The sequence below is a fragment of the Vicia villosa genome, linkage group LG1, assembly GCF_029867415.1.
Source record: "Vicia villosa cultivar HV-30 ecotype Madison, WI linkage group LG1, Vvil1.0, whole genome shotgun sequence".
NCBI lineage: Eukaryota > Viridiplantae > Streptophyta > Magnoliopsida > Fabales > Fabaceae > Vicia > Vicia villosa.
The window spans coordinates 3,149,856-3,174,019 of NC_081180.1; the positions used below are offsets into that span (position 1 = coordinate 3,149,856).

General features: G+C 35.2%; 1 protein-coding gene across 1 annotated transcript; it reads right to left on the minus strand.

Moving 5' to 3' along the window:
• Positions 1–5,025: 5,025 nt before the first annotated feature.
• LOC131645261 (cysteine proteinase inhibitor 5-like) lies at positions 5,026–5,406 on the minus strand. Its single transcript, XM_058915934.1, has one exon. It carries the CDS (start codon positions 5,404–5,406, stop codon positions 5,026–5,028), a length of 381 nt encoding a protein of 126 aa, XP_058771917.1.
• Positions 5,407–24,164: the final 18,758 nt, after the last annotated feature.

Genomic DNA, 24,164 nt, shown 5'->3' on the forward strand with positions numbered 1-24,164 from the left:
TCATATCCTTTTTGGGAAAAAGCTGCTCTTGAGGGATGCCTGAAAATGACCTGTAATCTTTTGCACTGTATCTCTCAAATGAATCATTTCTAGCCCTGGCTTGTGAGAGACAAAGTTGTAGGGAATCCAATTTCCTTCAAAATAGGCTTTGAGTGGGGAATTTTTGATGTTTCATGTGAAAGTTATGCCCAGTCAAAGTTGGATTGACTTTCTCCTAAGAAACCCTAATTTGAACCTTTTTTGTATTTGTTCATCTCTGAGTTTCTATTAATGGAATCAGGATCAATATTTGATCAAATGATGGTTATGCACCTCTATACTTGATGTTTGACCAATGACCCTAGGTTTGAATCATGCTTTGATTGTAGTTGGCCTTCAGGTTTGAATCAGTTGACTGTGGATCATCTGGACTTTTGAGTGAGTAATCTTTGGAACTGAACCTTGAACTTTGAATCATTGTAAATGGAATATGGAGGGCAAATTTTAGGGTATGACAATCACCAGCTAAAACTTCATTGGAAATAAACTCGTTATTGCAAAGAAAACTCAGGGATTCATGAGTTACTTTAGTATCTTTCCATGACATCATCAATCTTTGATCAATGTCATGTATGGAATACTTGGTTCCATACCAAGGTTCACGTTTGGTTGCTGAAAATATAAACAAGATATAGGTCAATAATCATGGTGTAAAATACCCATACTACAAAAGAAGAAGAAAGAAAAGCATAAATCAAAACCAAAACCCATAAGTTACTGACTAAATTGACTGCACTAAATGCTAATCAACTGTCTAAGTCTAACTCTAAGTTTTAACTAATAATGTTTCTGATTTGGGGTTTGTTCTTTTATTCTAATTTGTTGGAACTTTTATTCATTGTGCACTCTTGTGCCAATATTTATTTTTAATGATAGATATTAAATATATAAAAAAGAGAAAGACAAGTAATGCCCAAAAACAAAAAGAAAAAAACCCGCAAGAATATCACAAGCATCAAGCCAAACTGCTACCACTAAAAAGTCAGGAAAAAAAATAAAATACAACAAAACATAAAAACATCAGAAATCTTGACTCTTTGACTATTCCACATGATCCAAATACGACCATTACCATGTTTAGAGTAATTATTTATATAGGACCACTTTATTCCAAGCTTCTTTCTAATGCTCGCAAAATTATTCTTCTTAACTCTAGTTTCTAGTAGAATAGCAAAATTATTATTATTATTATGGTGACGTCTAAAATGGACCACCAAAATAATTCACTGTGGACCATGATTTCAAGCTATTGGATTATTTTTTTTTGAGATCTTATGATACATTTAAACTAGCAAATAAAGCCTTTTCTCTCTTAGAATATATGGTATCGTCTTTGTTGTACAATTTAGCCTTCCATTCTCCAAACTTTTATGTTCTCTATTGTTTCTTCCACTTTGTTCTTCTATGCATATACTTGTTAGCTTATATACTTGTTAGCTTAGTATGAATCGCTCATTGGGTCATTTTTAATCTGCAAGGAGCCAAATGAGGTGTTGTACTCGTGGTCTTTGTCCCTGTGGATCTTTTAATCATCGAATCCGACGAGAAAAGTGTTGCCGTTGTAGACTAGATCTTGTTTCCATATTTTTTTTAGGTGTTGAAGGGAGTTATTTTTCTGACAAAATGGGTATAAATTGAAAAATGATGGAGATGGTCATTGTGCTTAAACGAGTCTGGTGGAGGCAGAGGCAGAGTGCGATGACGATTTGACGGTGGTGTGACTGAACATCAACTATTGAGAAGTCTAGATTTCTAAAAAATGAGAGATCATGGGTGTCAATATAAAAAACTGAGTTTTATGAATTAAGTTTTTAATCTGTTATTTTTAAACAAATTGTGATTTCAAAAAAAATGAAATTTACTAGAGAAATTTTGTTTCCCTGTAAAGTTCTCTAGATTAAATTAACCACAAAAAATATATCCTGTTATGTTTTTCTAATTTGTGACATTGATTCCGTCTGTCATTCCGTCTGTCATTTAGGTTGCAAGAGATAGAGAAGAGGAAGAGAGAGATGTTTTCAAAAGAAAAATCTAATATAAAGAGTTTATTATAAGATTCATGTAACCTATTAATCTAACGACTTTGGTTATTGGTTCACAGTGAGGGATTTGTTGTTAAGTGTTTGATGTTACTCGTTTTTCTTGCCTAATAGTCTCATTGATGTACGGTGTTTATCTCAACAAAGAAAAATACAAACGTATAATATAATGTAATAAGAATTATATTTCACTTTTATATGATACAAATCAATTATGTTAATATATAATATTTAAAAGAGTTAAATAAATTTTTAGTCCTTATACATATTTTAAATATTATTTTTAACCCCTATTAAAAAACTAACATATTTTAGTCTATACAAAATTTTAAATTTGTAGTTTTAGTTATATTATTTTCTAAAATTTTAAAAACGATTTAATTACGCTTTAATTTTAAAATTTTTTAAATAATTTTTTTCATACATGTTTAATATATTGTAAAATATTTATTTACGAAACTTGGTATCATTGGAGACAAAATAACCATGGAAAATGTTTTAAAAATCAAATGGGACATGGAACCAGCGAGATATTCAATTTATTGCTCAATTTGGTTCTACTGCAATGCAACAAGCATCAAGAATCTCTATGTAAGTCTTAGAATTGATTTTTCTAATTGACGCCTTACTTAATATTCTAATTTACAGGACATGAACTTTTATTGCAAATGAAATTAATATTTAATATGCTATAAGATAAGAGTAACCTGTAATAATTTAAGCATGTAGAGGTGCAAAGGAAGTGAGGTTTCGGAAGTGGAGCCATACCCTCCTCTCCCACACAACAACTTTATAGATCTTCGAAACAGAACCTTCGCCGGCAGAGAGAATGAGGCGGTAGTTAGTTCCTTCAACAACCCGAGATTCACCTTTGATTACCTTCTTAAACTTCAGCTTCGCACCACTTTGCTTGTCGTACTCGGTGACGGCGAATTTGGCGATCTCCATGATGCGAGCGAGGGTCGTGATTTAATTTTTTCATGATTTAATTTTGTTTTGTATTTTTTTTTTAATTTTTTAATAATAAATATTTAATTTGTTATGAGTTCAAAAGAATTAAAATGAAAGACGCTCTAGTGAATGAAAGTGCACCAAGTGGATATTACTAACCTATGTACTGGTAAAAAAAATACGGGGTGTGCATGTTCTCTCCGTAAGATACAGTTTTTTTCATGACGAGTGTATTAATATGACAAGATACAGTTTTTTAAAAATATTTTTCCACAGTACACTGGCCCACCTCCAAATCCAAAATATTGTATTATGTGTATCGGGTGGTTTTGAAAAACGCAACACTTTGTTCAAGTTTATTTGAATCAGGATGTCTTATATCACTGGCATCACCGATGGACAACTCATTCATCAAGAAAAGTCGAGACTTGGGCGAATCATTTTTTTGTAAGAGATGCAAGAATTCACCAAGTTGAACGAGATTGAAAGAGAATCAAATAGACAAAAGTCAAAGATAGTACGACCCATAAATATAGATATAGCCGGTGACACATGTTTCGATTCATTATAGTTTTTATTCAACGATGAATTTTTGTGATTAAACATGCTTTCCAATAATATTAATGATGTTAAATATATACATTTTCTAAGATTTCAAAAATATATCTATAGAATAACAGGATAGGGTGGTACTAGAAATTTATTTCTAGAATTTCTCCTAGTACAAGATAGAACTTTTATGGTCCATATTGACCTACTAGTATAAATATGAGTCCCTCATCTTATATTTCTTACCAAATCACATTACACCGGAATGAACATCGATTAATATGTCGTTTATGTCTACATCAAAGTGGTAAAGCACTCCATTGAATTTAAGTTCAATGAATACACTCTCTTGTAGATATGAAATTCCATGATTGACTTAAAAAATATCAGTTCAATTTTGATCGACTTAAAAAATATATTAAATTTTTATTACATTATTTCAAAAATACCACTCTTTAATAATTAGGACTTCTACGTGATAAACTGTGGGTGTCACACACTTATCTATTATTCCTACGTACGGAGTCACACACTTATATACAATTTTATAAAATTAAGACCATGTGCAATGGGTGTGTTTAGTTGAACTCAACATGCAAAATCTCTTCCAATGGGTGTTTAGAGTAGTGTTAAGTGTGAGGTGGAAGAGAGAGGTGTTGAGAAAACTTAACACAATTGAGGCTGACGCAGGGGACATGTGGCAGCTTCTGATTGGTTGGCTAGATTTTTATCCATTTTAATACTTTGAACTCAATTATTTCGTTGCAAATTATTTTTTTTATTTTTTTATTTTTTACCAAAATTCATGATTTTTTTTTTCTCTATAAATAGAGACTTGGTTCATTTGATTTGGACACAGAAAAAAATCAAGTTTTTCACTATCTTAATCTTATTATTATCTTTCTATTAGTGTTTACGTTACTTGTGTGTTGTATTTTAATTTAATTTAATATGATTTGTATCGTATCCAATTATTTAAATAAATTTTGTTTTTATTACAAAAAATTATAAAATAAATTGTTAAGTATTTATTATTTTAATTTAATTTTAATCGATAATTGTAATTTTATGTAATTATAAAAATAAAATTTAAATAAGAATATGAAAATAAAAAGTGGTGGGGTAGGGTGTTGAGTGAAAAATCATTGGAGAAGGTAAAAGTTGAATGAGTGTTGAGTTATTAGGTGGAAGAGAGAGAAAATGATGTGGAGTGTTGGGAGTTGAAAAAGTGGGTGTTGAGTGTTGAAACCATTGTAAATGGTAGTCGAATTCAGTGATATAAATAAATAAATTAATAATCTAATGAATTAATTTCTGTTTGTCATCCTTTCATGAAAATTACTAATCATATTTACTAGGCATAACTTTTATTGATACAAATAACCATGATAATATAACACAGTACATTACAGAAGAACGATGCAATAAGATAAGCACAACCTTTAATTTAAGCATATAGTGGTTTAAAAGAAGTGAGGTTTCGGAAGTGAAGCCATGGCTTCTCCCACACAACAGCTTCATAGATCTTTGAAACCCAACCTTCGCCGGCGGAGAGTGTGAGGCGGTAGTTAATCCCTGCAACAACCCGAGATTCACCTTTGATTACCTTCTTAAACTTCAGCTTCACACCACTTTGCTTGTCGTACTGAGTGACGGCGAATTTGGCGATCTCGATGACGTGAGGATCGTTGATGTTTGTGATGGGGTTATATCCACCCACCAGATATTCCTCCCTTTCTGCAGCCCTTGGCGCCTCCCGAAGAAGTTTGACAAGAATTAGGGAAGCCATTAGAAGAACTGTGAGAAGAATTAGGGTTTGGAGTTTCATGACGGTTATATTTTTTCAAGCTTTCGAAATAAGTTATGAAATTAAAATTGAAAATTTTATATTGATTTTTATTTTAAATCAAACTTTATTACTTAACATAAATATTTTTCTTTTTAATTTATGTCCTTCTGGGTGGGTGAATCTCTTGCCAGCAAGTTTTATGTTCTAGAAAAATTCCACCATTCTTTAACATCTAATGTTAGGGATTGGTGGAAAAATCATTCATGGTCCATAAGTAGCTACATTCAAGCAGCTCTTCCAACTTTGTTAAGCACGATCTGATCTCTGCTGTTTCTGTTTCAGAATTTGATACTCAAGACTCCTTTGTTTGGAAGAATGCTACTAATGGCATTTTAACCTTATAAGAAGCTTACAACTTTTTCATTAAACCTTGTCCCCTGACCAGTTGAAAATCTTTTCCATGGGACATAGATTCTTCACCTACTCATTCCATGATTGTTTGGAGATTCTTGCACCATAAACTTCCAACTGATGACAATCTGATCCTAAGAGGCTTCTCTTTCCCTTCTGCTTGCAATATCTGCTTTTCCTGTTGTGAAAGTGCTACTCATCTTTTCTTTAATTGCTATTTTGCTAGAAATATCTGGAACTGGTTTATCAACATTCTGCATCTGAATCTTATGGTCTCTAGCATTGAAGATTGTAGGAAAATTTTAAGCTATAGCTGGTCACCTCAAGCTAGAGTTGTCATCCAGGCCTGCATTGTTTGTATTTTCTATCAAATATGGATTGCTCGCAACAAGTCAAGATTTGAGGATAAAAGCTATTATTGGAAAACTTGTGTGACTTTAATTTCTGCTTATGCCAAATTGGTGGGAAACAACTCTAGTCGGGTTTCTAATTCTTCAATTTCCAGCTTCTGTTTTCTTAAAAAGTTTGACATAAACATCAATCCTAAAACGTCTCTGTCAACTTTGGAGGTTCTTTGGTCTCCTCCTATCTGTTAATTTGTAATTCCTTGTGTCGAAGCTGTTACTCGAACACAAGGTGTGTCGAAGTGTGTAACAGTTTGTTACACATAAGTTTGTTTTTAAATCTAAATAGATTTGATTTAGATTTAAAATAGATTAGATTTGATTTATCTCCAAAATAGGTATTTTGGGTTTTTATAGTTTTGGGCTTTCGCTTAGGGAGAAAGCTAACCTAAATCTATAAATAGGGAGTAACCCTCATTAGTTTGTAATCAAGTCAATAACTTGTATTCACAGAAGTTGCAGTTGCAAGTGAATAACAGAATTTCCACTGTGGGCAGAGAGAAACTCTGCAGAAAATACTTTCTTCTTCTCTTTAATTTCCGCAAACCCTAATCCTACTTTTGTTCTTATTTTTCTTCATTGTCATCTTTAACGATAAGGAATTACTCAAAGGTTTGAGAGTATAATTCCAACATCTGGTATCTAGAGCTCCGGTTAATCGATTCAAGGCAAGAAGAATGGCGATGGCAATGAATCATCCGAATGGGCATTTTCCAGCAACACTACCAATTCTGAAAGGAGATAACTATGAGAATTGGTGCAAGCAGATGAAGGTTGTATTCTGTTGTCAAGATCTTTGGGATCTTGTAAAAGAAGGGATAGAACCGCTTGCAGAAGGTGCGAAGGAGGAAGAAAAGGCTGCACATAAAGAATTGAAGAAGAAAGATTATAAAGCTCTCTTTATAATCCATCAATGTCTGAGTCCAGATAATTTTGAAAAGGTTAGTGATATAGAATCTTCAAAAGAAGCTTGGGAGATTCTTGAAAAGTCTTTTGGAGGTGCAGAAAAGGTGAAAGAGGTGAGGTTACAAACTCACAAGAGAACATATGAATTGCTTCAAATGGAAGATAGCGAAAGCATAACTGATTTCTTCACTAGGATTACGAAACTAGTGAATCAAATCAAGATATGTGGAGAAGTATTAACAACAAGAGCTGTTGTCTCAAAGATTTTGAGATCTTTGGCCCCTAAGTTCGACCATATCGTGGTAGCCATAGAAGAGTCGAAGGACTTATCAAAGTTAACAAAAGAAGAGCTTCAAGGGACGCTTGAATCTCATGAACAAAGAATGGCTGAAAGAGCTGCAGGCAAGTCGAAGAGCGATGTGGCTTTGCAGGCTCAGTCAGCAAACGAAAAGAAAGGTAAAGGAAGCTGGACTGGAAATAAAGGTAGAGGTGGCTACAAAAATTCGACTAGTCGAAATCAGCAAGAAGGAAATTGGTCGAATCAGAGAAAGCCCTCTTACCAAGGCAACCAAAGAGGTGGTGCTGCAGGTAGAGGAAGAGGTGGTGGTCGAAAGCTTGACAAGAGTCACATTCAATGTTTCAACTGTCAGAAGTATGGTCACTATTCGACAGTTTGTCCAGAAAAGAATAAAAGTCAAGAAAGTGATGCAAAGCTTGCAAAACAAGAAGAAGAAGAGATGTTGCTGATGGTCACAACAAAAGATGAAGATAAATTCAAGGACCAATGGTACTTGGATTCAGGATGCTCATCACATATGTCTGGAAGAAAAGATTGGTTTGTCAACATAAAACCCTCAATGAAGAACATGGTGAAATTTGCAAATGACAATACTTTAGCAGCTGAAGGTATTGGTGATGTAATGATTACGAGGAAAGATGGAAAGAGGTCAGTAATTTCCAATGTGTTGTACATACCAGGCATGAAGAGCAACTTACTCAGCATTGGGCAGTTGGTCGAAAAGAACTACAAGGTTTCGATCGAAGATAAGATGATGAGAGTTGTCGATGCAAGTGGGAGGTTAATCTTGAAGGCTCCTATGTCACAAAATAGAACCTTCAAGATCGAACTCAATGTGATGGAGCACGAGTGCCTTGCAACTGCAGCTAGCAGAGATGAATGGATATGGCACTATCGACTAGGCCATCTCAACTTCAATGACATCAGAGAGTTGAAAAGAAAGAATATGGTTTCAGGACTGCCAGAAATCGACATTCCAAACGAGGTATGTGAGGAATGTGTGCAGGCGAAGCAGCACAAGAATAGCTTCAGCAAGGATGCAGGAAGCAAGTCGAAGGCAATCCTTGATGTCATATACTCTGATGTATGTGGACCAATCCAGGTGGATTCGAATGGAGGTAACAAATACTTTGTTACATTCATAGATGATTTCAGTCGAAAACTATGGACTTACCTGATCAAGAAGAAAAGTGAAGTGATCGAGGTATTTGTCAAGTTCAAATCTATGGTCGAAAGACAAAGTGGTCGAAAGCTCAAGGTTTTGAGAACTGATGGTGGTGGAGAATATGTGTCGAAAGACTTCGACATGTTATGTGAGAAAGAAGGGATTGTGCATGAGGTGGTGCCACCCTACACTCCACAGCAGAATGGAACTGCGGAAAGGAAGAATCGAACCATCATGAATATGGTAAGAAGTATGTTAAAAGGCAAGCATTTACCTAAAGAATTTTGGGGAGAAGCAGTGTCAACTGCAACATACATTCTAAACAGATGTCCGACGAAGAAGCTAGAAGGAATTACTCCAGAAGAATGTTGGTCTGGTGTGAAGCCTAGCTTGAGTCATCTAAAGGTATTTGGATCTATAGCACATAGACATGTGCCAGATCAGTTAAGAAGAAAACTTGATGACAAGTCGAGTCAAATGATTCTTATAGGATATCATTCGACTGGAGGATACAAGTTGTTCGACCCAGTGAACAAGCAAGTAGTGATCAACAGGGACGTGATCATAGATGAGCTTAAAGAATGGGATTGGACTGAAAATGTCAAGAAGGATTCAGTGAGAATTCTTTATGACGAACCAGCTACTGAAGTCGAAAGAGAAGAAGTTCGACAAGAAGAAGTCAGAGGTGATGCAGGCCCAGGCAGACCTCAGAGAACAAGACACATGCCTGCAAGGTTGCAAGAATGTGTGATTACATCAGATGATGTAGTCAATGATGAAGGTGAGCTGGTACATTATGCTTTCTATGCAGATGTCGAACCTGTTAATGCAACTGAGGCATTGAAGGATTCGAAGTGGGTGAAAGCTATGAATGAAGAATTGAAGTCCATCGAAGACAACAATACTTGGTCACTTGTCGAATTGCCTCATGGCAAGAAGGCAATTGATGTGAAGTGGGTATACAAGGTGAAGTGTAATCCCAAAGGTGAAGTGACTCGACACAAGGCAAGGCTTGTGGCGAAAGGATTTCTTCAGAAGGAAGGAACTGACTTCGATGAGGTCTTTGCACCTGTTGCCAGGATCGAAACGATCAGGTTGGTTGTTGGTCTGGCGAACATAAATAATTGGCACATGTGTCAGATGGACGTTAAATGTGCATTCTTGAATGGACCCTTAGACGAAGAAGTCTATGTTACACAACCAGTTGGGTTTGTGAAACACGGCGAAGAGAGAAAAGTGTACAGACTGCATAAAGCCCTGTATGGACTGAAGCAAGCTCCAAGAGCTTGGAATAAGAAGATCGACAGTTTCCTAAGGGAGAAATCCTTTGTGAAGTGCACAACTGAACATGGGGTATATGTAAGAAGAAGCGAGAGTGAATTGCTTATACTATGTCTCTATGTCGATGACTTGTTAATAACAGGTAACTGCAAGAAAGAGATCGAAGGCTTCAAAGGTGATCTTAGCAAGGAATTTGAAATGTCAGATTTGGGCGAAATTTCATACTTCCTTGGTATCGAATTCTACAATGGTAGTAGAGGCTTGATGATGCATCAAAGAAGATATGCAAGTGAAATTCTCAAGAGATTTGAGATGGAAGAATGCAATTCGACTTCGACACCTGCTGAAATAAGATTGCAACTGTCGAAGAACCCAGATGAAGAGGATGTCGACCTAACCCAATACAGAAGACTTATTGGGTCATTGAGATACCTTTGTCACACAAGGCCTGACTTAGCATACAGTGTAGGTATGATAAGTAGATTCATGCAGAAGCCAAAGGTATCACACCTAGCAGCGGCAAAGAGGATACTGAGGTATCTGAAAGGAACTCTCGACTATGGCATTATGTTTCCTGCAGCTGATAAGGGAAAAGAATGCAAATTAGTGGGTTACACCGACTCGAGTTGGTGTAGTGATGCTGAGGATCAAAAATCCACAGCAGGATATGTGTTTATGCTAGGTGGTGCACCAGTTGCTTGGAGTTTGAGAAAGGAACCAGTAGTGGCACTATCATCATGCGAAGCAGAGTACATAGCTGCTTCTCTTTGTGCATGTCAAGCAACGTGGATGGTGAACTTGGTCGAAGAAATAACAGGTAAATATCATGGAGCAATTACCATGAAGATCGACAGCATGTCAGCTATCAATCTGGCGAAGAACCCGATAGCACATGGTCGAAGCAAGCACATTGAAATGAGGTTCCACTATCTTCGAGAGCAGGTAGCTAAAGGTAAGATGAATTTGGAACACTGCAGAACTGAGAACCAGATTGCAGATATCATGACAAAGGGAGTGCTGGTTGAAATATTCAGAAGACTAAGAGCTATGATGAATGTAGATAGCTTAGACACAATGAATTAGGTGGTGTGTTAATTTGTAATTCCTTGTGTCGAAGCTGTTACTCGAACACAAGGTGTGTCGAAGTGTGTAACAGTTTGTTACACATAAGTTTGTTTTTAAATCTAAATAGATTTGATTTAGATTTAAAATAGATTAGATTTGATTTAGCTCCAAAATAGGTATTTTGGGCTTTTATAGTTTTGGGCTTTGGCTTAGGGAGAAAGCTAACCTAAATCTATAAATAGGGAGTAACCCTCATTAGTTTGTAATCAAGTCAATAACTTGTATTCACAGAAGTTGCAGTTGCAAGTGAATAACAGAATTTCCACAGTTTGTGGGCAGAGAGAAACTCTGCAGAAAATACTTTCTTCTTCTCTTTAATTTCCGCAAACCCTAATCCTACTTTTGTTCTTATTTTTCTTCATTGTCATCTTTAACGATAAGGAATTACTCAAAGGTTTGAGAGTCTAATTCCAACACTATCTATGGATGGATAAAATTTAATATAGATGGTGTTCCTATTGGTAATCCGCGAACTTTTGTGTGCGAGGGCATTTTCCGTGATCATGGTGCTAATCACATTCTAAGTTTTTCGGCTTTCTTAGGATGTGAAACGCCGGAGAATGCTGAATTCTTGGCTGCGATTATGGCGTTGGAAATGGGAAAAAAGATGAATTTTGGTAAACTTTGGATAGAATCGGATTGTATTTACGTAGTGAATGCCTTTAAAAATCATGCTTTGGTGCATTGGAAGTTTCGGTCTCGTTGGCTTTTGTGTTTGGATTACACGATAAATATTGATTTTATGATCACACATATCTTTAGCGAAGCCAATTTTTGTGTGGATTCTTTGGCTTGCATTGGTTTAAAATGCAAGACGGTATATTGGTTTAATTGTGTTCACCAGGATATCATTAGAGATTACTTGTTAGATAAGAAGGATATCCCTAGACTTAGGCTTTGTTATTGAGGGGTCTTGGCTTAGCCCCCTTTGTTTATTTTATTGTCTCCCTTTTTGTTTTAATGATATATTATTTTTTGTTAAAAAAAAGTCAACCTAATTTGATTTTTAAAAATATTATTTGTATTGATTTTTTTAAATCAATATAATACATTGATTAATTCAAAAAGCCACAAACACAAAGGATTCTTAAGAATTTAGCTATGAAAAAACAACAACTAAACCCGAAGGACTATGGATCTAAATCATCATTAATTTTTAAAAATATTATTTGTTATGAATTATTTCTTCATGATTTAATTTTTTTATTTGATATTTTTGTTTTGTAATTTTTTTTAAATTTTTTTAATAATGAATATTTAATTTGTTATGAGTTCAAAAGAATTAAAATGAAAAACGCTCTAGTGAATGAAAGTGCACCAAGTGGATATTACTAACCTATGTATTGGTAAAAAAGTACGAGGGTGTGCGTGTTCTCTCCGTAAGTGCCGAGAGACTCAGAGTCCCTAATAGATATATTATACTATTGGAGGGTGAGGGCTAGCTCACGCGGCTCTACAGTGTATGATCCGCTGTGGCGCACGGATCAAAAACGAGTGTTTTGTAAACTGTAGTAACGACGGTAACGACAACTCGGATATCGTCTCACAAGGATTCTTAGTTATTACTAACCAATTGGAAATCAAATTAGGGGGGTTTGTTTTGGTATTCGATTGAGAAAAAGTGATTATGAAATAAGCTGTTGTAAAATAAGTGATTATGAAATAAGTCAATCTACCGATTCAGTTCCTACTATCATCGATTATTATAATTTTAATACCTTAAGCGGAGTGTCCATTCCTATTTGAATACAAACTCAATGATAAGCGCTGTGAGGTTTGCAAGGCGTATGATCTTATTGTCCGAATTAAGCAAACGAGATAAATTCTCATGAATTAAGCAAACATGATCGATCAGACACAAAAACGAAACGAACTAAGCAAACGTGACGTGACATGCCTATGTTAGGATCATACAATCAACCAAATTAAATCAATATATTTCATGCAATTGAATTAAGCATACAAGAACACAAAATATCATTGAAAGGAATTAAACTAAAATTAACATTATAATAATCTCAAGTGTTGGAACCTGAATTACAGTAGATTGACTCAAGGGCGATTAGTTCTCCATGAGTTCGTAAAAGCTCTAGAAAATTTCGTGAAAAGTGAATAACGTGATAGAGTGAACAGTAGCGGCTGCCTAGGTAAAAGGGAGGGAGAAAAGAAGTATTCGGTTCATAACCCAACCGGGTCAAACAAACATAACCCGGCCCAATACTAACACTAACGACTCAAAACTAATTAAAACTAATGCTGCAGCTTCAAACGAAATTCTAGAAAATATGCGCTCCGAATCTGACTTTGACTCCAACGTGAAAGTTGTAGCTCTTTCTCTTAGCTTTCCGACGATTATTAGAACGCGTCAATCGAAAACTCGGAGCTCTAGTTATGGTCGTTTCTGTGCAGACTGCTAATGCTGAAAATTAAATACGAAAATTAAATAAGTGTAAAAATAAACTGACTTATAAAAACACATTAAAATAGAAAAATAACCAAGGTAAAGTATGAAAATGCATAAGTATAAACATAGAGAAATGTGCATCAAAATTCACTGATCAAATTCCCTCACACTTGAACTTTTGCACTCCGAGCAAAATTAACAATTCAAAATAGCGAAACACACAACATCAGTTACTCATTCCAGGCTACAAACTCTTTTTCGGTTAAGATTGCATCGATAGGTAATAATCTTGCATACTAAGGATATCGTAGGAACACTAATCCACAATTATGCAGGCATAAGCCTCCTGAACACACAAACTATTTCAAATCATGTTATTATGCCAAAGCCTAACTTACTCATCCTCATTTTTGCTCTTTTTCATTCTGGAACAATCACATTAAGCCCGTTATCTCCATACATTATAGTTAGGCTACCGGTTAGGGGATATACATCATCTACGGATCCATCATTGATCATAAGGTTTCCTCACTAACTAGTATATGAAAGCCTATCAACTCGTAGCATCACTATTGAGTGTCAACCGACCACCCAATTGGATACTCTAATCACATATCACATGTTCAAATATTAGGTATATGTTTCATTCAGAATAGGTCTTCCGGGTTCACCTGTCAGCCTTCTGTCGGGAGTTACCCTTAAGGTTTGGTCCTACGGGATTACCTGCCTATTTGCTCTCAAAACAAGACCCAAAAGCATATCTATAAATCTATCTGGTTAGTAATGAATTTGGACTATAGAAAACCATGGAAAGACCTTGAATCGCTATAATGATTCAACTCTTCCAATTTCCAAGGCCCGAATCTCACATAGAAATTCACCCGTAAGGAAACGACAAAAGGAGAATGTGAGGTCCACATCTTCGGGAGTTCATCCCCGAAGAATAGCTCCTGAACCACAAAGCCGACCCATTCCCGAGACCAAAGCCCGTGAATTCCCGCGATATATATGGCACAAGGACATCCCTGGAATTTCTTCACAAGAAGTAGTCAACATATATGTAACGTGCCTACTCGCAGTTACAATCCTTTTGTCTGTCCTCTAACCCCTCGTCCACAATTACTACTACCATTAGATTATAGAACTTCGAAAGTATCCGCTTTAGGGAAAGGGGAAAACAACGGACTAACTTCCAGTCATGAATCTTTCTTAGGCATCCTAAGGTTTACCTTACCAAAATCATGTTTACTAATCGATGTACACAAGTTACACAAAGTTATGAGACCTTCTCGTTTCTTGGTTCACATACTTAGCTTCACAAGATATAAGAGTACAACCTAGTTTTTATTTCCATCAACACTCATTCTATGATGCCTACAACCTAGTTAAAAGAACACTTGGGCACAACGGCCTTTAGAATGATTAACACATTAATTCTCTAAGTATTTCCTCTTATTAATCAGAGTACAAGAACATTCACATGGATTTGATTAATACTTAAGAGTGTGCTAAAGTTGTGGAAGCTTAGGCATCTCATAGTCCTTTCCGTTAGCTTTCCAATGCCTTCGATGACGCCTGATTCCGAGTTACGAAACTCAACTTATGCTATTTTCAGTTATGTTTTTCCAATGCAGTCTCAGGAAATCGATTTCCATGATATGGGTAATCAATTTCCTGCGCGCAAAATGCCCTGAAACCCAAATTTCTTACCAAAAATTGATTTCCATTATAGGGAAATCGATTTCCTACAACTCAGATTGAGAAATACTTATTTTTTCTGCATAAAATCAGTCCCAAAAGTGTTCTAACTCATCCTTAGGTTCTCCAACAATACAAATCCGAACTCCATCATATTTCAACATTCCATAGAATACAATTACATCAAAAGAACACATATTTGATCGATTAAAATTAAAATGCAAGGCATTTTATCATACCTTAAACCCTTGACATGCATTAATCCCAATTCCTACCCCAAGTTCCTATCTATGGAGCTCACCTCAATAAGTTGAACTTGATGACGATGGTGAAGAAGATTCTGACTTCAGAGATGAAGGAAATGATGGCACACTTGATCTTCATTCTTGATTATGGCTCTCCATCAATGCATGTAGGTTTTGCTCCCACCTTCCTTCCCCTCTCTTCTCACGTTTCCACCCTTCCTCTCTATTCCTTTCAATTCTGATTTTTTTGCTATGAAGAGCAACCAACTTATGCTACTAATCATGACCTTAAGTCTTTCTCACTAAATGAATAATGTACAAAATATCCTCCAACTAACATATTCACTAAAATTCCCTTTAGTTGGTTTCTAATAAACTCATTTCCTTTTCAACTAATCCACTAATTTATTTTTAATAATTCTTGGTGTATAAATATACATGCATAAACAAATATGGATGTTACATTCCCCCTAAATAAAATTCACCCTCGAATCCCCTTATATCACCATGAGAGCGAATTCCTCACATCTCCTCCCAACGAGAAGATGAAATGTCCCTTATATTCCTCCTTTGGATAATCCTTGCGGTTTCACTTGAAAGTTGTTCGATCCGAGGAAATGCAATCCACAAAGATACTTATGTCTTAACATCTTTGACTTGTAATCCTTAATTCTCATACAACACATCTCTTCTAATACATTGCCTGAACATCCAATATCTCTGACCTAAACTTCTTTGCATCGAATCTTTGTAGTTTCATAATTCTTGGTAATCCACTCTGGTCGGATATTCCTCATCGTCAAGTTTACCAAGATGATCCTTGTTCAACACATGGCACTGATTCCCACTTCTTTTCCTTGGCTTCTTGCACTATCTCAAATCCACACATTTCTACTACAACGTCTCTCTTTAACAAAGACATTCCAGATTCTCCTATACATGATTTCATATAGTGTCATACAAATGCTAGTTGAATTCCTTGGTCCCGACTTCAGATTCCCAGATGCTCAAATTGACTTATTCCAAGTCAACCATCTTCATACAACAAAACTCTTACTTTGACCCTTCTTTCAGTCTTAGACAAAATATCTGCTACTGCAAGCCATAAGGGCGTACAATTTGATAATTGCCAAAATGTCATTATTTTAAGTATATATTTGTGGCACTTATTGATTCTATTCTTTTGGTTTTTTGTAATAAAATCCTAACTTTTGTGTAAATATTCGTATTCTTGAGTTTTGATTCATTTTGTGTACTGTTTGATATTTTTTCTTTTGTTTTATAGGTATTTATCCATATCAGAGCCTCGAGGCATAAAGTGTTAAAGGCACGACTTTGATTTCACAGTTTTAGAGCAATAAAATGAAAAATCATAAATTTGGTTTCCATTTAGTTATATTTAGATAGAGCATTGAATAAGCTTTCCAACACTTCGAACCAAGGGCAATTTGGAATTACGTTTCTCTAGTTATGGCGAAAACAAAATTTGATTTTTTCTGCTACTCGCTTAGCTCGCTAAGCTCGCTAAGCGAGATTTCCTGAGACAACAACTCGTTAAAAGGGGCAAAAATCACATTTTTAGGTTATATTTTGGGGTATTTAGTCCTAACTCATCAAACTCTAATTTTTAGGTTAGGTTTGTTAGAAACAACTATGGAGCTTGCATTTGGATGATTGGAGGTGGATTGATCGTCGAACGGAGCTGACAAATTGGGAGATTTTCGGTTCATTTCTCTTCGTCTTTGTGTTTTCTCTTATAGTTGGGTTTTGTGTATGTATTTAATTTGAACTCATGTATATTTGTCGCCCATGACGTTATATAAAACTTTCTTTATAAATCTGTGTTGATTGTTGTCTTAGATTTTTGCTCTGTGCTCGTGATTTGGGTTGCTTTAGAGATAAACTTCTTGAATCCTTATCTAGGATGATTATCTGTTAGTTTCTGAACTCTAGAGATAGATTTAGAACTGACAATCACTTGTGTATTTGTCCTTAATGCTTTTGTGTTTGAGCGGCGCGCGAGAGATAACCTTGGTTGTGATTTGATCTCGTAGGTTTTTCAAAGATGGACATTGATGTGAGAGATACGTGATGACATAGATGAGTATCGTAGGTTGAGTATAACTGGTCGATAAGTTTAAGTTTGTGAGAAGTAGATTATATGCAATGCTAGATAAATTTTCTCTTTCCGAAGAATGAATTCTTTTTATGTTCATATTTACTTTTCTATTTTTATACTTTTGTTCATTCAAACCCGAGTTCGAAACCATTGAAATTGTTGAATGTGATTCTCACCATCTCCGTGGACACGATAATTCTCTGATGAATATTTCCGAAACTTTTGTTGCTTGCCGTTATGCCTGCTTCAATAAAATGGTGTTGTTGCCGGGGATGGTTTTGTTTAGGATTGCATCATAATATTTTCCGTTGTTTTGAGCTTTGTATATATCGTATATATTGTATATGTTCACTTGTATAATTTCACTTCTATATATACTTACTTGTACATGTTTACTTGTCTATGTTCACCATACATGATTACTTGTATATGTTTACTTACAAGTATACTTTGATTGGTGAATGTTGGTAAACACGTTGAGATCGGACCGGCTCGTTATTTAAACTCTTCACTTTTCCACGTGTGAATCCAACATTCACCTACTTTCTCTTTGTGTATGTTAATAGTTGTTCATGTTCATATTTGTATATGTGTGTTTTCTTTTATGTTCATGAAATTGTTGTATATATTTGTATCCGTAATGTTTATTGAGTGGTTGGTTAGGACACTTTCTTTAGGTTTGCACGGTGAGGCGTCACCGTGGCATAACGAGAGGAGGTTACTTGCCAAATACCAAAACAATAAAGGCGTCGAGCTAACGACGTAAAACAAACGCTTGTTGGGAGGCATTCCAACGATTGTAAGTTTGTTTAATTGTCTGCATATGAGGTATTTAGGTGAAATGCAAGCAAGCTATAAGAGCTGTTGCTGTTCTGGTTTTTCTGATTTTTTCTGTCATCGCTTAACGAGGTCTAGCTCGCTCAGAGAGTACAAAAAAATTCATATTCTTTGCTTTATAGCAATGGGGTTCCTATTCCACTTGGTTCACTCCTTTTTCCCACTCTCACCAAGGTTATTTAGTAGTAGATACTAGTTTTATTTTTCTAATTCTTTGTTGGTTGTTTGGACTCAAATTTTGGTTCGGTAATTGAAGATTTTTGAGGTGATTTTCCATAGCTTAAGTGTTTCAACTTGCAGATATATGGTAGGATATTATTTTTGAAGGTGTATCATTCAAGGTACTCATTTATCACTTTCTATAGCATAACATGTTTAGGAAACTTTTCATTTGTACAATTACCATGCAATTTATTCTTTTGCATTACTTGCTTGTTGATTGAATCAATTTAGTTCCCAAACCATAAATGTGAGAAAGCTTTCTATTGTTCATATATGCTGGAGGCCACAATCTTTGTTTTAACTGGATTTTATTATGCTTAATCTTTTGTTTATGTGATTTTATGAAAGCATGAAAAGGATTAAGGCATTTTGTTCCATTTTGAGCACAACCACCTTAGCCAAATTATCAATTCACCTTGTGAGTGTGTGAGTATTTGTTAACCCCTTTGAGTTTTTTGTCAACATCCATGTTATTTCTTGAACTTATATGCTTGCATTTAGTTCACTTATTTTTGTATGGATGTTGATCTCTTTTTTTTTTCTTGAACCCTCAACTTTGTATTGTTGTATGGATTTTTGCCTTGCCTTAGAAAGTAGGGAGTCTTCATATTATGATGTGGTTGAATTCAAGTTGGGGAGAGAAATGATTATGTACTTATTTGGTTATTTCTATGAGGTTAAAAATAAAAATAAAAGAAAAGAAAAGGAAAAAAATGCGAAAAAGAAAGAAAAGAAAAAGAAAGAAAAAAGAGAAAAAGTTTTGAAAAACAAAAAGGAAAAAAAGTATGGAATATTTGTGCTAATAATTAGTATGTTTTTGTTGGAGAAACTTGTGGTTAAGGAAGAAGTTTGATCGGAAATGTGTTGTTTGAACTTGTGTGGAGTGATCACACTCCCTTAGGTTTAGGCAAGTTTTTGTTTATTAACCAAGACACATTACAACCTTGAAAAGCCCTTGCTATTCTTGTTTTTGTATCTCTAATGTGATTTTTGGATGAATGCATAATTTAATTTTGTGTTTGCAAGATTGTTGGATGAGTGTTAAAAGTCCTTCACCTTTATGTGTTCTTCATCCATTGATGAATTTTTGCTAGGCGTGATTCATGATTTGAGCTTGTATTATTTTAGAATGCTTTGTATGATATTTGTACTTGGGATTTGTTTCGTTTACATGTTGTCGTTGTAGGATAGTGGCAAGTAAATATTTTGTTTATACGTTTTTGTGTTGACCCATACATTTGTTTTTGGTTTTCTAAACTTGTTGATTCACGATTCTTTGGTTTATTACTTGTGATTCTTTGATTTATTTGACATTGTTTTAGGACAAACAAAGTTTCAAGTTAGTGAGAGTTTGATAAGTGCCAAAATATCGTTATTTTGAGTATATAATTATGGCACTTATTGATTCTATTCTTTTGGTTTTTTGTAATAAAATCTCAACTTTTGTGTAAATATTCGTATTCTTGAGTTTTGATTCATTTTATGTACCATTTGATAGTTTTTCCTTTGTTTTATAGGTATTTAAGCATATCGGAGCCTCGAGGAATAAAGTGTCGAAGGCACAAATTTAATTTCGCAGTTTTGGAGCAATAAAATGAAAATCATGTAAAAGCTCGCTTAGCCACCTTCAAGCGCGCTTCAATAGTCTCAAAATAAGGATGAGAAAAATCATCAATTTGGTTTCCATTTAGTCATTGTTAGATAGAGCATGGAATAAGCTTTCCAACGTTTTGAACCGAGCGCAATTCGGAGTTAGGGTTCTCAAGTTAGGAAAAAAACAAAAATTGATTTTTTCTGAGCGAGATTACCTGAGATAGCAGCTCGTTAAAAGGGGCAAAAATCACATTTTTTTAGGTTATGTTTTGGAGTATTTGTTCCCAACTCATCAAACTCTCATTTTTAGGTTAGGTTAGGTTAGAAAACAACTATGGAGCTTGCATTTTGAGGATTGGAGGTGGATTGATCGTCGAACGGAGATGATAAACGTGGAGATTTTTGGTTCATTTCTCTTCCTCTTTGTGTTTTCTCTTATAGTTGGGTTTTGTGTATGTATTTACTTTGAACTCATGTATATTTGTCTCCCATGGCGTTATATAAAACTTGCTTTATAAATCTGTGTTGATTGTTGTCTTAGATTTTTGCTCTGTGCTCGGGATTTGGGTTGCTTTAGAGATAAACTTCGTGAATCCTTATGGTTTAGAGCTGAAAATCACTTGAATATCTGTCCTTAATGCTTTCGTGTTTGAGCGACACGCAAGAGATCGCCGACGCGAGAATACGGATGTTCTCGCAGCTTTGCATTAAAGATAACATTGGTTGAGTTGATCTCGTAGGTGCTCCAGTGATGGAGGCTGATGTGAGAGATACATGATGACATAGATGAGTATTGTAGGTTGAATATAACTTGTCGATAAGTTTAAGTTTGTGAGAAGTAGAGTATATGCAATGCTTGATAAATCTTCTCTTTCCGGAGAGCGAATTCTTTTTATGTTCATATTTACTTTTCCATTTTTATACTTTTGTTCATTCAAACCGGTGTTCAAAATCATAGAAACCGTTGAATGGCATTCTCACCATCTCTGTGGACACAATAATTCCCGGATAAATATTTCTAAAACATTTGTCGCTTGCCGCTATGCCTGCTTCAACACAATTCTGCAACTACCAACTTGATATCCACAACTCCGCACAAAGCCTGTCGACGAAAAGTGAACTCTAAAAGTTAACATGTAACCATCGTCTGAGTCTTCACGCACGCTCATAAGTGCACCAGACTTAACCACGAAGACTGCTCGTCAAATGGAATCATTACTTGTCTTCAATACTCTAGTGGTCATGATAACTTGTCTAACCCTCGATACTCAAAAGTTCAACCATTCACCGATGAATAACTGATCACACCAAATCTTGATGCCCATTATATACGGGTCCATCATCAATACCTCTCTCGATTATGGTGGATCCTTGAGAATCTAAGACGAACGAAACATTGCTTCAATTAGTTCTCTAGGACGATACCCTTATTCAACCACCATCGTACAAGTAGTCTACTTACACCTACTACAGGCTTATCCGATTCTTCTCTTATCCGTTGCGCTACTCTGATCTCAACCGATCGCACACTTCTTGAAATCCTTTGAATCACGTTATGTCCACAACCACTTAGTTCCATTACTATACAACACTTATTCCCTTTAACAACAACAATTCTTCTCGGCATTCATCCAAACATGACACATGCTAGAATCGTAAACACAGTTATCAATAACTACTCTTCGAGGTTGAGTAATTTCTCAAAATCAAGTCACTAACTATTTCATCATTATGTGTTAGGTCCACTTGAGGACGACTTGGTCACACGCTTCGGTTGCAGAACATCTAAGGCCGAATACTCACTGGATAAGAGTTCGTCTATCCTATAGGCTCTCACATCGTACAACTACGATAACTCTTCCCAATCCTACGGCTCCATACTGTTGGGGTGACAACACCTCTAATAACTCATGTGACTAAACCCGTATAACAAACCTTTCATACTCGAACCTCAATCATGCAGTCATCTAATATCCTTTTGTTTCCAAATCTGACGTGGATCGATTTGATCGAACTTGTTAAGCAAATTTCATGTGTTTTGGCATATTATTATTGTATTGCTTATGACCATTTATCCGATGACAATCATTCTTTATTTCATACATCAAATTTTTTAATTTGATTAAACTCTAAATAATTCTTCTAAAATAATTTTAATTATTCTATCAATTTTACAATATTAAATAAAAGTAGGATGTTCTCGTATTACAAGATACACTTATAAATAAATATTTGAAATGAAACTATGTAACACTTAATGAACACATAATATATTGATTATTAGATTATATAATTCTAAAAACTAACGAAAGAATCATAATATTTTAATCGAAATTACTTGGATTCTATATTCTAAAAACTAACGGAAGAATCATAATATTATAATCGAGAAGCAAAACCAGCTTCAAGAAGTAAAATTTCTTGCATTCATTGTAATCCATTATATTTGAAAGATCGTAGATGCACATTCGGAAGCACCCCATAATTAAAAAAAATTAATTTCTTCCGTAGATACATCTACGGAAGCGTAATAAACTAGTGTATATGGGAAAAAATACACATAAAATCAGTTCATAGACGTTTCCGTAGGTGCATCTACGACATAGCTTAGCGCCACATTGTTTCGTAGATGCATCTATAGAAGTGTATGATATAGTTTGAACGAGCATGATCACTCCCCCCATTGTTTCATTTATTCAAACTCTTCATATCCCACACCCTAAAAACCCTACATCATCAATACCCTATTTCACTCCAAGACTCAAACTTTTTGGTGCAACAAATCAAAGGGAGCAAGAAGAGTCTGAATTTCAGGCAAATAATCACTTTCAACCACTACATTGTTCATATTATCAATAATTACTTGAAACTGGGATGCCCCATACCACCTACATCACCGGAATGGAATCTTCATCATACCGAAATTGCCGAGACGTGGCCGGATATTTTTGTTGATAGGATGCATGAATTCGAAAGATTGAAGAATATCGAAAAAATCTCGAATGTGGAAAAGTCAAAATTGGAACCACCGATAGATTTAGCCGGCGACAGTTCTTTTGATGTATTTTCTGTTTTCAAAATGTAATTTATGCACTATATACCATTGTAATATAATCTTTTTTTGTAGTTTATGTGTTTATGTGTTTTATACTATTACATGCCACTGCTGCTACTGCTTTGAATTCTGCCCAAAAATTAGTAGGGAAATTTCCGTAGATGCATCTATGGAAGGGTGTTAGATAGAAAATTATGAGTGTTGTCATACCCTAATTTTTGACCCCCCTGAGATGACATATCTTCAGGATTTTCATCGAGTCAAAGTAAGTACTCAGGGCAGTCTGACATTCAATCGAGGGTGTTCAAAGACAAGAAAACTCAGGCAAAGGATCAATCAATAGAGGGATTAGTCTCTAATACAATCATAAGACTCAAAAGCTTCATTATTTCACCTATGATTGATTAGACACCCAGTCATCTAAGTACAGAATTACTCAGATCAACAGACTAGGGTTTGGAGCCTATCAAGGACTAAAATCAGGGATCACCTTTGGGAAACCCTAAAAAGCCCTAAGGGACCATTCAAAGACATCAATCATCTTCAAATAACTCATATGACAAGATCCACTAGACATTACACCTCAGTTCAAAGTCTACAGTCATCATTGTCCTCTGGTCGACAATTAGGGTTTTTGACCTAATTCACCAAGATAGTTGACTTTTAATCAGGGCATGAATCCAAAACTCAAGACATGATTCAAGAATCTCTACTACCTCAATATAATCCATTTACATCAATCATTTAAGGAGAATATCTTGTTTCTACACAAAAGCCCAAAAATTCACTTTGTCAGGAAAAGTCAACTGTGTGGGATCATCATTGACTTTTAAGGTTTTTGGTCAAAAAATGACTTTCAAAGATCAATATCATCAATATATGGATGTCAAAGTCATTTGACCAAAGAAATTCAAAGAAATTCATCAAGGAGCAAAAAGTCGGGAATTAGGGTTTTTGAAGGCATGGTGAGAACTCAAAATTTCACCTACACAACTCAAAAAACTTCCAACATGAAAGTTGTAGATCTTGCAAAA